General features: G+C 42.0%; 1 protein-coding gene across 3 annotated transcripts in view; it reads left to right on the top strand.

Moving 5' to 3' along the window:
• The window catches only part of dennd1b (DENN/MADD domain containing 1B), an 82,708-nt gene that overhangs the window by 11,747 nt on the left and 54,095 nt on the right, over positions 1 to 16,866 (top strand). For all 3 annotated transcript variants that reach the window (XM_018754174.2, XM_018754176.2, XM_018754173.2), the window contains one exon: positions 11,608 to 11,651. In XM_018754174.2, the coding sequence (XP_018609690.1) occupies positions 11,608 to 11,651 (44 nt within the window). The remainder of the gene's footprint in view (positions 1 to 11,607; positions 11,652 to 16,866) is intronic.

Genomic DNA, 16,866 nt, shown 5'->3' with positions numbered 1-16,866 from the left:
GCTGTGTTTAAACATTTTAGAGATATTTGTGGTGGCTTATTTAAAATCTTTAATGGCCTTCCAGACTGCTCTCCATTACTTCAGTTAACGCTCTCTTTTTTTTTTTTTTTTTTTTGTAAACCGGTTACTCCTTAACAAATAATTTTAACACGTCTTCTCTCTTACTGCTACTTATTGGTTCATGTGTGGAATGTGAAACTCCAAACTCATGTTGGATCCATAACGATATTGAAGCCTGCATGTCGACTGGGGAGGAACGATTCACAAGGTACTTCTGCCAGAGGCAGTGAGGTCCTCCGTTCTCAGTATTGAAGAGTGACCAGTGAAGAACTGCCCCCCCCCGACCCCACCCTTTTCTGTACTGCAATAAGCAAAGCTTAACATGAAGCACTGAATTTTCCACTGTCTTATTGTATCGATAAATACAACAGTCTTGTCACTTTTTGTGTTGATTATTCCTCTTTTTTTCTGATCATCTGCTTTGATGGTTTGTGTCATTGAGCAGAAATTGTATGCCAAATTTATCATGTGGGTGGCTGGCAGGTTCCCGTTAACAGGTTTGTGCAAGACACCTTACAGCCGGGAAAGGTTTTTTTTTTTTCTCAGTCGCAAGCAATTCTTTGTTGAAATAATGTGAGGATTTGACGTGAAAACGTGTAGAATTTAAGTTTGTAAACCCTTGACTGTACAAATTTTGTCCAGCTAAAATCTTGTGTACAGGGGGTTAAAATGTGGATGGAGCAGACAGTGCATGTAAGATAGAGAGGGTCTGTGTGTGGGGTGCACTTCGGTGAAAAGATATGAAAGTTTTTCTAATTCCCATTTCAGGGTTTATCCTTTTGGGTTTTATTAGAATGCCCTGCTTGCACAAGGCAGTATTTTGCACTGGTACTAATGACATTCCAAACTTATGTAACTGACCGTATTTCAGGGCATGCGTTTCAAAACTAAGGAGCAGGAATTGCATTGCACAATGTTAAGTTAAAGAAGCTTAATTAATGCAGCTCTGGATAGACAGGTTTACTCGGTGATTTATACAGTATGCAAAGTAATTAAAGTTCCCGAGAATGCTCTTGGCGCCTGTTTTGGTGTATTGGCCTTCTCCTGGGGACGTACCCGGTTCTCCCAGCAGCACGTCTTTGTGCTCGGCATTGTGTGTACTCTTGAATTTCGTTTTCTCTTATGGCACTGAATCCTTTTATCTGACTGGCGTTTTTTTTGTCACACAGAATTAGCATATACCTTGTTCTCATTACGGTCATTAAAAACCCTTACGTAAAAGAGTGTTTCAAATATGTTAATGTCACCAGTTCAGCACAAAATGATAAGGAGAGCTGTGGTGTCCCCTTCTTTCTTCCTAAGTTGTGTATTTTCAGCAGCTGGATTGCATAAGTATGCTTAAAATCAGTGACATGTGCTGGTAAGTAGCTAAGATCCATCTCAGTGCGCTCCTTCCAAAAGTTTCCGTTTCAAAGCATTTGCTCCAGACTTGTGGTGCAGAAGTCCTGATGAAGTACTAATGGTCCATAAGTGTGTGTGTGTGTGTGTGTGTGTGTCTGTGTGTGTGTCTGTGTGTGTGTCTGTGTGTGTGTCTGTTTTTCTGATGACTGTGTAATATAGAAACTAAAATCACGGACAGCGTTTAATACCAGATGTGCACTCTAGAAGTCTTTGTCTTAATGCAGACATTTACCATGTACCTGTGCCTTTGGCTCTTAGAGAAAGATCTGTTCTGGTTCAAGGGGTAATTGCTAAGGCATCATCTCTTCACAACATCATTTCAGTGGGAATTTTAATCTCTTTGTATCAATAATTGATTATATTTTCTCAATTTTCCTAGTGCTGTGTGAAACAGATGGTGTGAACATATGGTTTGTAGCTTGTGAGTATCTGAAGTAGCTGCCGTCTTACCTTTTTCCCATATATAGAGTGGAACCCTTACTGACCTTTGAGGTTAAAATGTCAAGCAACTATTTGTAAATGCTTTCTAATACGGAATCAAGTAGTTGCTGCATTGAATTGTACATTGCATTGTTGCTATAGTTACCGCATTGTATATTATGTATGTACGCAGATGTGTAAAAAGAGAGTCCTCTGTATAAATTGACATTTATCCATGTAAACAAGTGTTTTAACATGACATTTTATGTTAAATGTTTCCCCAGATTGTAACTTCATGTGTTCGCATGGTAACGTCTCAGCATACACAAGTAAATTTGGAATCGTATTTAGTCAGAGTCAGCCTACGTTTGACGGCAATGGTTTTTTTTTTCTTTTCCCTCTCTCTCAAGCATATCAGTTGTAACCACGCTCAGGGACAGTAGTGTTTGCAGGAAGCTATTGATGTGTAAATCGGAATTATAGTAGCCAGACTGAATTTGTGGAATACCTAAATGGTGCCATTTCACTTGTCGGAGCCCTTTCCGTCCCGGTAGTACTCCCATTATCTGGTTGTTCAAGTTTGGCCTTTCCAACACGCAGTTGTACACATATGGTAATTTGCCTGTTGCATGCTTTTTAACATTATGCCTTCCAACAAATTAAGACTCATTGTATTGTTTTTGGCACATACTATAGTTTCAGTTTTTCAACAAAATTTCAGTAGAAAATTCTTTAACTGGCATTTGTTCAGCTATAGTCTTGTAACAGTTTTTTTTTTTTCTTAAAGTTACATTAAATGTTCACTTCTTTACTGTCTTGCAGTTTTTGCAAGCCACTGTATGGGGAAAAAGTATGTTATGGGACTGCCAGAGAGTGGGTTATGGGAATATATTTCTGCCACATAGTATGCTAACTCACAAACCATCTCTTTTTTTGAAATTCACTCATGAAAATTGGTCTTCACTGTAACTTCTTGACCTGTTTTTGCAGAGAAAGAACAATGCATTATGTTTTTTCATTTGTTGCAGACCAAGCAGACAAACTTGGCGAACTGCAGTGTCTGGAATGGCCAATGCTGGAAGTGTACAGAACAGTTGGACAATGGAGCTGGAGAGCTCTCCTCTCAATCCAGTCGTCCTCATTACTGTTTGCATCGTCTCTGTGACGCAGACTTGGAATCACTAGCGAAGTTTGGGGATTAGGTGTATGTGCCAAAAATAATTTTTTTTTTTTTTTTTTTTTTTTTTTTTTTTTTTGTTGTGGATTTGACATTTTGTTTTCTCTACTTTCATAACACAGACTGTGGACAGGCTCATTTACAATGAAATGCTGCTTTTGTTTGGCGTCAGTCTGTTTTGTGTTGCGGTGTTTTGGACCATGAGCCACTGGAAGCAAATTCTTGGTTAACAGAAGAACCTTGTAAATCTCCACAGGTAGCATAACAAGTAAACGCATTATTTCCAGAGCACTATCTTTGTGATCTCTCAACACAGTTAGCATTAGTAGTAAATGCATAATATGCAATTTCTTGTTCACTTTCTTTGAATTAACAACAAAACATTTAAATCAGTGTTAGTGAAATTGCCTTTTACATGAATCATTCATTTTTTTGTTGGAGGGAAACAAAGCTATGGGCGTTATTCATTTTTATTTGCATCACTCGCTCTGTGGACAGATTAAACACCACCACCACCCATTGTAATTATCCGTTAAATATCGGTGGAAAAACTGGACCATACAAAAATTTTGACTTTGCATGCAACAACCTAATTAATATATCTCAAGTAGTCCAAGATATTTCTTTGTTTGTACTTCCCCCCCGCCTCCAGATCAGAAATGGAAGCATAAGCAGCATATCAGTTACTGTCTTTTTAGTTATATATTTAGGTAAATGCACTGGTCTGTATAGAAATATGTTGTCATTGAAATGTTTTAGCTAATAATTGCCTGCTACCTGATTCTAAAAATATAGTTGCCAACCATGGAGATCCCAGTAGAAATGTCTGGAAGGAAAAATAAAACATTTAGAAACAGGAAATCTTGTCATCAGTAACTATATATTTTTGTTTTGTGCTCTTCCCTTCAAATTAAACTCTAGGGGTTTTCCAGAGATAATATTAGTGCTGAAGATGACTTCACATTTGAAGTCTGCCAGTTTCATCTGGTTGGCAGGAAGCATGATTTTTAACTAAACTGCACTGATAATATGGAAATGAAGTAATCTTCATTTGCTTTCATCTGACTTTTTCGACTCGGCCTCAGCACATCTGAATTAGGGTTATGTTGTTTTGGTCACTCTTTGCCCATAGCATATTGGCCCAAGTGCCTATATGTGGCTGCTACTTCATATTTCGATGTAGTAAAATAAAAACTGATATGAATTGGTGAGTGACAGGCGGCCGTGTGTTTGGAAAATTAGTCTCTCTCAGAGAAACATTTGAATGTGTGTGGTGGTGTGTTGCTATACAGGACAGTTTAACAAAGCGCTGATTTCACATCACATTCATTAACTTTGTACTCTGCTGTCAGTATTTTTAACAGGATGCCTACTGTAATCTGACATGAGTACATTCTTTAACAGTTCTGTTTTGCCATTTGTATGTGCTGTACTTGATGAATTTTTCCCACTCAACATGTTTATCAGGTCAAATTTGTTAAAACACTAACCACAATTGCATTATTGTATATTAACGTTATCTCATAAATTTTAACAGAATATTTCTTGTCTTCTGAGACAAGGAAAGCCAACAAGTCCACTGTATTTGCAGTGGAATAACTGGTGATGAAGATGACTTAACTGACATGCAGTTTGAATCCTGCAGAATTTATTTGCATTTACATACCAGAACCAAATTTTTGTATTCATTTGGAGTATCACTTTCAAAATTTTATATCTTAAAAGTTGCATACAGAAAGATTATGCCATTATTTTAGAACCATTTTTGTTTAATAACCGTATTTGTTTTTGATTAGCAAAAACTCAGTTTACGTGACTAAGTAGACATGCATAAGTGCCTTCAGAACAAGCCTTTTTGCCCGTCTTTGTGTACATTTGAAATTGGCGAGTGACTAAAATGGGGTGGTGGTCTTTCATTTGTTCATGAGGTGCAGTCTAAATCTTCAGTGCATCTCGACACTTCAGCTTCTAGTAACCGTTTTGCTTGAATTCTTCCTCTCGACAGTTTATTACATCACCTCCATAAGAAGAAAAAGCCATTGCAAAAGTATTTTTAATGCATCATTTCAAATGCTGGAGATCGATTAAATACGTAATCGTTCTAAATGTTATGAACCATGTTGGAAAAAAGGAAACGAGTAAATATGTGAAGGTATTGGGGTGATTACGTAGTACAGGCATGTGCTTCCTGGTTGGCTTCTACTTTTTGAGCTTAGCACAAATAGGCATTGATTGGAATGATACAGTTTAAATGGCATATCAGCAGAGAGAAGTATTTTCTTTATCAGGTTCTTTTTACCATTAAATTAGCATGAAATGTAATGCTATTTGTGGCTTGAAATTGGGGTGGGAGGGGAAAAAATTTAAACGACTCTTGAGTGTTTCTTTCTGCAAGATCTTGAAAGATGCCCGTTAATCTGCTTAGTCCTTTAATTGTGAGTTATGGGGGTGGAGCTGCTCGCAGCTAGAATAAATCTACTGATCCAGAAGTAAAGTGATGACCGCACTTATTCCGTGCTTTTGGCTCCGAAATCCACACCCTCCTCTCCTTCAGTGGGAGAAAAAAGCATCTTGGCCAACAATAGAAATTTCTGCCATATGTTCGGTTGACATCTTCATCAGGTTCACAGCGGGCTACCTTAGTTAACTTTCACTTGACTGCTTGATAGGATTTTCTCCTGTTTCTTGACTAGCTGGCTCAAAGTCTAGACACCTTAAAAACAGGCCCTGTACCACAGGCGAACAATACCGTTATTGTGAATGTTAAGTAGCTGCAGCTTCCTCTTAGTGGCAGCTTATTTAAAAAATAAAAAAATGAAGAAAAAAAAAACAGGCCGCTCGTACTAAGACAATGGGTTTGTGCTGGGAAAGAGGACTAATCCAGAGCACTACATACTGTGAAATAAATCTTTTCACAGATGAGAAAGAAGAAATCACTGCCAAGGGAGGTTAGGGTTCAGCAGTTTAACCTCCAACCAGTTTAAAGGGGGGAAAAAAAAGGCAAAATGAAAGATGCAAAGAAAAGAACAAGGAACGCCAAGTCGGACAAGGTCCTTCATCCTCGAGATCTTAATAGAGTGAGCGGTGTGAATGGATGCACGAGTTCCAATAGCGTGTGAGGAGTGTGTAGACCTAGAGCTGCGCCCTCCTAATGTTTGTTCCAGTCTGGAGTCCCACTAAATAGTCAAGAGAAATCCAGAAACAAAGAGGGCCTTCCAGCGTTATTTTATATTTTGGGTTTATTGCTTATTGTGTATGTTTGTCTTGTGTTTGTCAAGACAGGCTAGAGGAGAGAAATTTTCCTTTAGTTGCCAAAACTTCATCTGAAACTGACCTTTTGCCGCTCCCTTGTTTTAAAGTGGTGCGGCACGGTGGCACAGCGAGTAGCGCTGCTGTCTTGTAGCGCCTGGGTGGTGTGAGAGAACGTGGGTTCGATCCCCACTCAGTCTGTGTGGAGTTTTCATGTTCTCCCTGTGTCTGCATGGGTTCCTTCCGGGTTCCTCCCACAGTCCAAAAGGCATGCTGTTTGGGTTCCCCCATAGTGTGTGAGTGACACAGAGGGAGTGTGTTCCACTGATGTATGGATGAGTGACCCAGTGTAAGTAGTGTACAGCACTAGCAGCGTAAGTCACCTTTGTGAATACGGTGTGTGGGCTAGTAACACTACATACACACACTCTCATTGTCTGAACCACTTGTCCTATACGGGGTTGCAGGGAGCTGGAGCCTAACCTGGCAGCACAGGGCGTAAGGCTGGAGGGGGAGGGGACACACCTAGGACGGGATGTCAGTCTGTTGCAAGGCACCCCAAGCGGGACTTGAACCCAGACCCACCGGAGAGCAGGATCTGGTCCAACCCGCTGTGCCACCGTGCCCCCCGTAACACTACATAGTATTCATGATTGTAAGTCTTTTTGGAGAAAAGCGTCCGCTAAGTGAGTAAATGTAAAGTGTGCTTACTGTCCTATGCTTTTTTTAAAATGTTATTTTAACTTACTTTCCTTGTTCTTTCTTTGCTGGATTAATCATGTCACTGAATTCAGCAGCATATGTGTGAAACTGGTGGGATGAGCTCCTTAATGAAATATTTTTTTCCACCTTTAACCTTTCTTGTACATACAATGTAATATATAACTGTAATGAGGTATTGCCTCTCAAAGTGTTGGGTTGTGCTGCACTTTGTGTAAAGTTGGTAGATTGCCCTGTTAATGGCAAATATTGATAAACCTGTTGCCTGCTTGCAGTTGTTTTTTTTCCTTTGTTTTACGCTGTGTCCCTTGGCGTTGTCCCTTACATGTGCTGGCTGGTCGTGAGAGGGCACACTCTCCACTGACCGCTCACCTCTTACCGATCTCCTTCCTCTGGAACATCAAAGCCTGGGTGTTGACATTTTAAAGACAAGCATGTGTTGGATGTCAAAACATTGATTTGCGACCGCCCCCATCCCCTCCCTGCTGTCGGTGCTTGTTGCAGCGATATCCAGCCGTGCCAGGGCGTCCCTGTATGAGGTTTGCTTCACTTGTCCCCCAGGGAATAATAGCCCCTCGCCACCCAGACCCCTGGAGCTGCGATCACTCACAGCTTCATATGGGTGCGAAGAAAAGAAATTACTTACTCCTGCAAGGTGATTTCAATTCAATTCTCACCCATTTGCCCTGTTTCCTTTACTTACAAATTACTATGTCTGACAGAATATGCTGTTTTTGCTCCTTCAGAGCAGATGTCTGTGAAATACATCATTTTTTCATTTATTCATAGAGCTGTTCCAAGTAGGCCGAATTGACATGAATACAGTTCTCTTAATGGTTGGGGCCCTCGAACCCAGTGTTGCTTTCCACGTTCTGAATAGGTTCCCCAGTTAACACTGTTCCTAAGCGCTCAACCTGGTTATGTAGCCCTGTTTTGTGCATCATATAATTATGCTTTATGTTTTGATAACAGGGTTGAGTGATGACCTACTTGGCACCAGTTGTACTGAGAACCACACAACTGCACTATTAATCCAAAGCTAAGAGGAAGGCTCCTTTTGGAAATGGAAGTGAACTAATTAAAATAGTGCTTGTAGAGTTGAGGGATTAAAGATCTAGTATGCTGAATGTCAATGCATCTGATATAATGCCCTATAAGCGTATATCATGCAAACAATACAACTGTGTTGCCAGAAATATGCAGGGAGAGTACATGTTGCAAGTAGTTTTTCTCTTTTGTAGAGCATTTGCTTCTTGATGACTTGTCACTGTTTTGTTCTAGTAATTTCCTTTTTTGTGAAGTTAGTCTAGATGGTTAATGCCAGATATAGGTCATATGCTTTCCTGTTAGTTACACCACTGGCCATTTTCTTTTTTAAAAAAAAAAAAAAAAAAGTGTGCGTGTGTGTTTTTTAATATATGTAAAAATGTGAGTGTGTTTGACATTTCATCTCTGTCTCTTTTTTTTTTTTTTTTTTTTTGTATGTGTGCCTTTCTGTGTGTGGGGGGGGATTGGTGGGTAGATATATACCAAAGCAGTCTGGTTTCAGCAGACTTGCTGAACAGGACTGACCTTAGTGGGCTGGTCTGGGGAGGGTTCTGTCCAGGTGGGTGTAGCAAGAGGGATTAGGCGTCCCCTGCTCTGTCACACTGACGTGTGTGTCCTCTGGCTCAACTGCAGGTCTGGCCTCACCTCGTAACCTTCATCTTTCAGCCTCAACCTGTTAATCCCCTTTGAGTCTATGAAGCGCTTTCCTTGTCTTTACACATCCACAGCACAACAGAAGAGCTCTGACAAGAAGCAGGTGGCATAACTTAAAAACACTGCAAACAATGAACGGGGGAAAACATCCCAAAGTGTGTGTCAAACTGTCCAAACACATGGAAGGTCAATTTTCATGAAGCAGGTTTACTACGATTGTTTGGTGCACTGTTATTTAGCTGTTGGTGCAGGGCTGAATTTCAGGGGTAACGTGATGCCTAACCACGCTAAAACAGTGTCCCAGTAGGGGTATGTGATGCCTTTGTGCACCAGAAGGGTGTGTGTGTTAATCTGTACTTCCAGATTGATGAAGGTTTACCGTTAATTGGTACCCTTTCGGCATCGAATGCACAATGCCACACTCGCTCACAAGGTTAACTCTTCGTCATTTGTCTACTAGGGTCACAAAGCTGGATTTTTTTCAGGCACCCAAGACTCTAAAAGACAAATATAGCATTTCTCTACGTCCCTGTGCTGTAAGTATCAGCTCTGTGCTTGTTTTCAGGTGTTGGGAAGGCGACTGCAGCGACACGTGTTGGCCATTGGCAGTTCCTCGTCTCTTTGCCCGCCACGCAAAGGCTCCGCGTTTCCTGCGTCTCGCGCACCTCACGGCACCAGTTCGCACATTAAAAATACCCAGCTCTGGCTGGAAAAAAACCTGAGATGCAGCACAGTGTTCGTCTAAATATGTGCTTTCTGTGCAAGCTGTCATGAAAGAGCTATCCTGCGGGGGCTGTCATTTCCAAGCCCCCCCCCCTTCGAATAAGCATGTGTCCCGAGGTACATCTGAATGGTTCAGCGTTGAATTGGCAGCCTTCAGAGGGACCTGGGATTGAACAGAGTGCTCTAGGTGCTGCCAGTGATTCCCATCCTTTCACCCATAAAATCAGCATAAAATTGACCTAACTCTGCAGGATCACATGGGTGGGTGGGTATGCAGGAAGTAATCCCTCAGGAAAGAAAACTTGGACTCCGCGATTCTCTGTAAGATGAAGTGCGTGAAATCACAAAATCAGATTATGTAATGTCTTTGATTCTTGTATCCTTGGTCTTTTTTAATGACTTTGTTCTTGTTGGATTTCTTGCCCCTCCTTCCATGAGCAAGAAATATGGCATTCTGTGTTTCTGGAAAATGAGTCATTAAAGAGTCTTTCAGTCTTTTGCCAAAGAAATAAAGATGAGCAAGTGAGGAAAATGTGCATAAATACAACATGTAAGCAAGAAGCCACCCTATGAGAGCTCTGCATCTGAAGTACATTCATTCCCTGTCTCTTCCCTTTTCCTCTTCCTCCTAGATAATGTGATGGGACAAAATTTCACTTACTCATTAAAATGCCCCCCCTTATTTAAACTGCAGGTTGGTGTAGATTCTCTTTTTGTTTATACGCATATATTTAGGATATTCAGTTCTTCCGCTTTTATTAAAATCATTTTAAAGTTAAAAACTGAACAGTTTTATTTCCAGTTGCTTATTTGAGCTGCAGGAAGAACATTCTTGTGTTCTTGCAATCGGCAGGTCACGCTGAAGTGCGGCTTCTCATTGACTCTGCAGTTCTAGCACAGAATTTATTCATTGGGGCGTATACTTGCTTATGTCACGTCTCGGGTGCTAGTCGAGTTTTTTTTTTTTTTTTTGGTCCAATAAAAATCTTTTGGATTTTCACGTACAAAACAGTTAAGTAGATGCACAAATTTTTTGGCTTTTTGAGCAAACTAAATTCACACACACTGACTGAAACCACTTGTCCCAAGCGGGGTCGCGGCGAGCCGGAGCCTAACCTGGCGATACAGGGCGTAGGGTTGGAGGGGACACAACCAGGAAGAGGCACCAGTCCAACACAAGGCACCCCAAGCGGGACTTGAATCCCAGATCCCCCAGGGAGGAGGACCCGGTTAAACCCGCTGCACCACCGTGCCCCCCACTGTAAATTTAGCCCAAAAAAAAAAAACACACACAGTTGTTTTAGTTTCTGTTGAGCTCTGACCCTCAGAATGAACGTGAAGCTTGGTGTCGCGGATTTTGCCGAAGTCCGTAATTGTATTGTTGAGAATGCAGTAATGGGTGAGTGCGGTGCATGTGAGCGTGTTTTCAGTAGCCTGGTTCTGTGTAAACTTCCAACGGTGTATATAGTACGTTGGAGCAGAGTGCTGCAGCTTCTCGATTTGAGCTCGTTGCCTACGCCTCTGCTTACTGCTCACACCTTTGGCCTAGCAAGCAGACTGTGGCGGTGTGTTTGGACATTCTGGCTCAGTGTGGAGGTGGTAACTTTTAATAACAGCACCTCTGCGCTGCTCTGAGTGACCCCCCCCAAAATAAAGAGTGCTCTCTCAACCTTTCCCCATCTCAAGGCTCTGAGTCATAGGTACCGACCTCGGTGTGCTCGGCCCTCTCTGCCAAAGCAAGAGTCCACCTTTTCTTTTTGGTCATTTTTGGGCCTGCTGAGCAGTACTGTGTCACAGCGAGATCCTGAAGGCAGCGACCCCCCACAAACTGCATTGTGGGAAGCCTTGACAGAAGTTGGCTTGAAAGGGGGAAATTTCAGGGGGGAGGCATTGAAAAACCCAAAAGGGTCTTGTGTTGAATATCTTGCCAGTGGCACCATAAATTTTCCTCAGGGAGATGGAAATTGTGTGTGTGTGTGTGTGTGTGTGTGTGTGTGTGTGTGTGTGTGTGTGGTGCACATTGAAATTTTGCTGTTTATTGACTCATAAGCTACCCCCCCCCCGACCCACCACCCCTTCAGTATTAATATTCATGTCTTCTGAGTGCTGCCTTGTTCTTCAGCTGCTGATTAATGCTGTCTGTCAATTATTTACAGATCCAGCGGTGTTGTGGAAGTTCCCCCAGGACTTCGAAGACCAGGTTGGAAACTGAACTTTTTTTTTTTTTTTATTTTAAAAAAAAAAAATGTTAAAATAAACCCCCTCCCCCACTGTTCTTGCACTGGGCCGTGCGGAGGCACACAATAATGAAAAGCAGTGAGCGGGTCTTCAACAAGCAGCATCGGGGTAATTATCGCGTGGCCATGACAGGACGGTGTGCTGATGGGCGGCGGTAACACTGTCTCTTCCTGATGGGGGGGGGGCAGCAAGTGCTGGTGGCTGTGCAGGCGATGTGCTGCCTCCCCCCACCAACAGAATGCTGGCTGTGCCATGCAAGTAGACCAATTAAATCTTGGATGCAGATGATTTTTCTGTATGTTTCTCTAAAGGCTAAATAAAGACAGTTAAGTAATGAATTCCATATTGATAATAAATCTCCCGTATGAGTTACTTTGTACATTGGATGGAGATATTGCTGCAACAAGCAACAATTACTTCGAGTCATTTTAATTGTTTTTACAGAACACAACCTGTCTGCCTTTTTCTTTTAGTGAAGCAGCACCATTTGCGCTACTGTGGTTTAAACCCCTGCTGCAAATTAGTTTTGGCATTTATATTAATGGCAGATTGTAACTGTAAAATGATCACAGAGCATAATGCTGCGTTCATTATAATTACAACGTTTGTGTGCTTGTGCTTGGGATCCATCTTCATATGGACTAAAAGATGAGCTCCTGAGCCTCGTGCAGCATTGTAGTGTTGGAGGTGAACAGAAGCATGCTCTGGCTTCACGCCTTGTTCGTTTTCTCTCTCTTTATCTCCATTATCTGTAAACAGAAATGGGTTTGGTAATGATGCTGTGCGAAGATAGTGGTCGGGGAAAATACTGTGCACGGGTAGGGCACAGTTTTATGTGTTTTTGACGCCCCCCCACACATAACCGTGGTTTTGCTCTGCGCAGACCCAAAGGTGTGGCCCACGTCCTTCGGATGAGGTTGTTTGCGGCGCCACGGCAGTTTTGCATGGTGGCGTGTACAGATGGGTTGGCCTTTTCCACACAGACATAAAGGGACCATTCACTTGGCTCATTATTGGGATTAGACTTCCCTTCCCTCTGTTGCTGGAGACTCCCCTTTTCCCCCAAGTTAGCCAGCATATGGCAGCAACAGACCCCGTCTCTACAGGGCCCCTTTTGTTTATCTTGTTATTGTTGCCGAACGTAATGACAGTTGTAGGCCGCGGATCGGGCCGGAGGGGTTAGCCCAACCCTGGGGAGCGCAGAGGGAGACAGAGGCGTGGATTATGGAAATATGAATTGATTTTTTTCTTTTTTTTTTTTTTTTTTTTTATATGAACAGCACTGCCTGCTCTGGTAGAATAGGGCTCAAAGGGGAACAGACTGGAAGCTGGCATGTTGAGCTGGTGGGACACGGGGTGAAAATGATCAGCTGAAGACTCTTGATGTACCCGGTCACCGCCAGCTGCCATGGGGGAAAGGCAAAGGCATACATTTGAATGGCAAGGAGGACCACTTGCAAATGAAGGAGACAGATGGAAATCTCTCTCGTTTCCTCTTAGATCTTGTTTTTCACCCCCAAACTTTTGAAGAACTGAGAAAAAAAAAATCTGCTCGCCCAAGTATGACTGAGTCCTTCTTTGTAACACCTGACAGGCTGTCCCAGTATAAAGTGTGAATGTCGCATGTTATCTTTATTTTGGGATAATAAATGTCACGTGCACTGAGGAGAAAAAAAAATAAATTGAGAAATTTCAGATTGAGTTTTTCGGTCTCTAGTTTCACGGTAGGAAATTATGCAGAAATGGCTCACACATGCTGGGTGGAATGTAAACCTTGCACTAGTGAAAATTGAAATGCGATGGAATGCTTCATGGGTGTAGTTGGTAACGGGCAGAGGTGCACATCATAGCTAGATATAAATTTTTACGAAAAAAATTGCATCATGGAAAATCCAGGTCACTTCATACTATTGTGACAGTTCTCTCCCCCCCCAGAGCTGGGCAATGTGAATGATAAATGATAAATTTTATCAACCTGCTCGTGTCAGGCTCATCGATACTTTGTAATTTTATGTACAACGCAGATTTTTGTTTTTGTCTTTCTTAAAAGCCTAGTTTATCAGACCACAAAAAGCTTTTGTCATGTTTACTTACAGTGGTTTGTATGATTTTAAAAGAAAAGGAAAAAAAAAAAATATTGGTTATAATAACACTGACCTAAAGGGTACTTGTTACACTCAAAAACCAGTGAGTAACATATTAACTGTCAGGTAAATCTGACATCCAGCTCCTTTACATTTACATTAATTCATTTAACGGTCACTTTTTTCCCCAAAGCAACGTCGTCTCTCAGAAAAAATATAGATACGGACGGGTGATTCTGGTTTACAGTCAATTTACCTTCCACCACATGAACCAAAGTACATCACACAAATAGCTGCATAAACGTTTATCCATTAATCAACAATTTGTAATCACAGAATAATACATTTACATCATTTACATACTTTAAAAGCAAGGGGCTCAATTCCACCTTAAGAATGTTGCTTATTTTAATGTTGAACCAAGTGATGGGATCACATATAATATGAGTTAAGGAAACCCCAACCCCCACCAAGAAATACAAAGAGCCAATAGCTTATCTGTGGTTCTCGTTCCTGCAGGTTCTTGCATTTCCACGGAGGCTCTTGAGCATCTGTAGTGTCTGCTCACAATGAAGATGTACACACAAACTCTAGTTTAATGTTGGAAGTACAGTCGAATAAAAGTTGACCAGTGTTCCAGACTGTTATAGGTTCCATGTATACCAACTGCTACATCCCCTTTTATAACAAATACTACTCTCAAACTTGGTTGCATTGTTGCAAGACAGACTTTTTGGCAAATTATCCTTGTAATCATGGACTCTTTTAAAGGAAAAGTGTGGCTGTCCTTGGTGCAAAGGTCTGTCTGACTCCCTTAAGAGATTTCTTCTCCCGTTAACTCTATCGTTTTCTATAGCTAATCAATCTCCAGTTTACGATGACAGTCGCGTTCCCACCGTCTTGTGAAACTGGAACGTTCGGCTATGGACGCTGGACATTAGCGTGGACATTAAGATACCACTGTCAGCATCTAGCTGCAAATAAATTAAATGCAGCCCCACGTACAGTATTTATTTGTAATCCTGTCGCTTTTTCTATACCCTTTTTACTTTGGTATCCTCACACACATTTGTGCGACTAATCACGCTACCCTTGGCTCGGATTGTATATTTTGATTCGTGGAACCTTCATTAGAATTTAGCGTAGACCCGCTCACTTTTGATGCCGTTGTGTATTTTGATGTTGTTCTACGTGTCGACCGAGTCTGAAGGATTATCCACCAAGGCAGATTGCTTGTACTATATGTGCAAGTGTACTTGGCCATTAAAGTTTTCTTCAGCTCCACTGTAAAATGTCTTTCTAGCTCTTGGTCTGTAATTGTGAAACTCCACGCAGTGCAACACTCTGTGTTTAGTGTGCTGGGAGATGGATTGAGCTGTGAGATTTTTATTTATATATTTTCCAAACTCTGTCGATTCAGGTGAGGTCTTTCAAGATGCACCCTTCTGTTGGATCAGTGCTGCCACATGCTTTTTTTTTCTTTCTCTCTTTCTTTTTCTCATTCTCTTTCCCTCGGTGTGTGTGTGAGAGTCAGAAGCTGTGAATTTGTGGTGTTTTCACCCGTATCAAGGCCATGTGTCATGCTGTGAGCTGTAAACTCTTGCACCAGATGAACACGAATATTTTCACTGTTGTCTAGAAAAGTGCGGAATGTATTTTCTCAAAAGCATGAAGTTCACCCATACTCTGCACATGATTAATGCCCTCTTCCTGTGCCTTGTGGTTTGAGCTTGTTTTTTGTGAGATAACATGAGAAATTGTTTACAAATACTATTAAAATTATTGGTTCAATGGCAATTGTAGCAATGCGCAGGGAATTGCCTCGTCCCCAGGGTCTCAAAAGCAAATATTTGTCTGGTCTGACACCATGTTCAATCCCAAGGTCTGGACTGACACTTCATGATTGGTTGCCTCAACGCTCCACCGCAAACGGGGCAACACCCAGGGGGCGAGGAGAATGATCCGGACAACTTGGAACGTCAGCGCTGTGATGGCCATCTTTTTATGGCTTTAACGTGGGCTGACCTGCTGCAGGAAAAAAAAAAAAATGGTGATAAATGAGAAAGTGGAGTCTCGGTTCATCGTTCCTCTTCAGCGCACACTGACAGGGCTGTCACGTGCACCATGCTGAGTGTGTGTGCAAGGGGGGGGGGTGTTAAACACGCGCACGCACACGTAGATGTTTCTTTTGAGGGAACTCGCTGGGTGACAGGCAGACCCACCAGTGTGAGCTGCCCTTTGTGGATGAGTGTGTGACGCTCCTGATTACGGTGACCTCCCGGGCTGGGAGGCTTCCTGAGAGATCAGGAAAAGTGCTGCGGACCCTGTGTTTCCTCCACGGAGCTCTCAAGATTGTTGATGGTTGGGGTTTGAGCACGATGGTGGTGGGGGTGTGATGGGCAGAAGTGTCTGTGGTTTCCACTATGTGTGTGTAGTTCTCACTGAAGGGCTGTGTTAGAATCAGCCTGCATTCTGCTGTACACTTCAGGTCTAGAGGATGTGAAGTAGAAAAAGGTGAAGTTTGGTCACTGAGTTCACAGTTCCTCTCACCTTTTCTGTTTCTGTGTATTTTTAAACCTGACCAGTTCCTTATCGACGCGGATGTTTTGGTCAACGGTGTCAGTCGCGCTTAATTTTCCACGTTCTTTTTTTTTTGTTAATTTCAGCTTGTGTCTTGTTCAGGTTTATTCAGCTTGTTTTTATTAAATAAGTGCACTGGAAGGCAGATTTATTGTGTGGCCTCTGGAGGGGAGTCAGACTGACTCTGGAATTCATGCCCAAACGGAGATGGTGCAGGACATGCCCTTTCGAAGTCTTGCAGTTGAATTTCATCTCCATTTATATACGCGTGTAGGTAAGACCTAAACGTAGGACATAGGTTCGATTCCGGCTCGGTCTGTGTGGAGTTTGCGTGTTCTTCCTGTTTGCGTAGGTTCCTTCTAGGTGCTCCAGTTTTCCTGGACATGTTTTATGTAAACTGGTGACTTTAAATTACCCCTATGTGCATGTATGTGTGTTTTGTTGAGGAGTAAGCACTGTATTGTAGCGTATGTAGCACTGTAAGTCACTTTGCCTGCTAAAGATGTCAGCTGA

This window comes from Scleropages formosus, chromosome 9 (assembly GCF_900964775.1).
Source record: "Scleropages formosus chromosome 9, fSclFor1.1, whole genome shotgun sequence".
In the NCBI taxonomy this organism is placed as follows: domain Eukaryota; kingdom Metazoa; phylum Chordata; class Actinopteri; order Osteoglossiformes; family Osteoglossidae; genus Scleropages; species Scleropages formosus.
The sequence above is the reverse complement of the archived record's forward strand: the minus strand, read 5'-3'. Positions and strand labels throughout refer to the sequence as shown.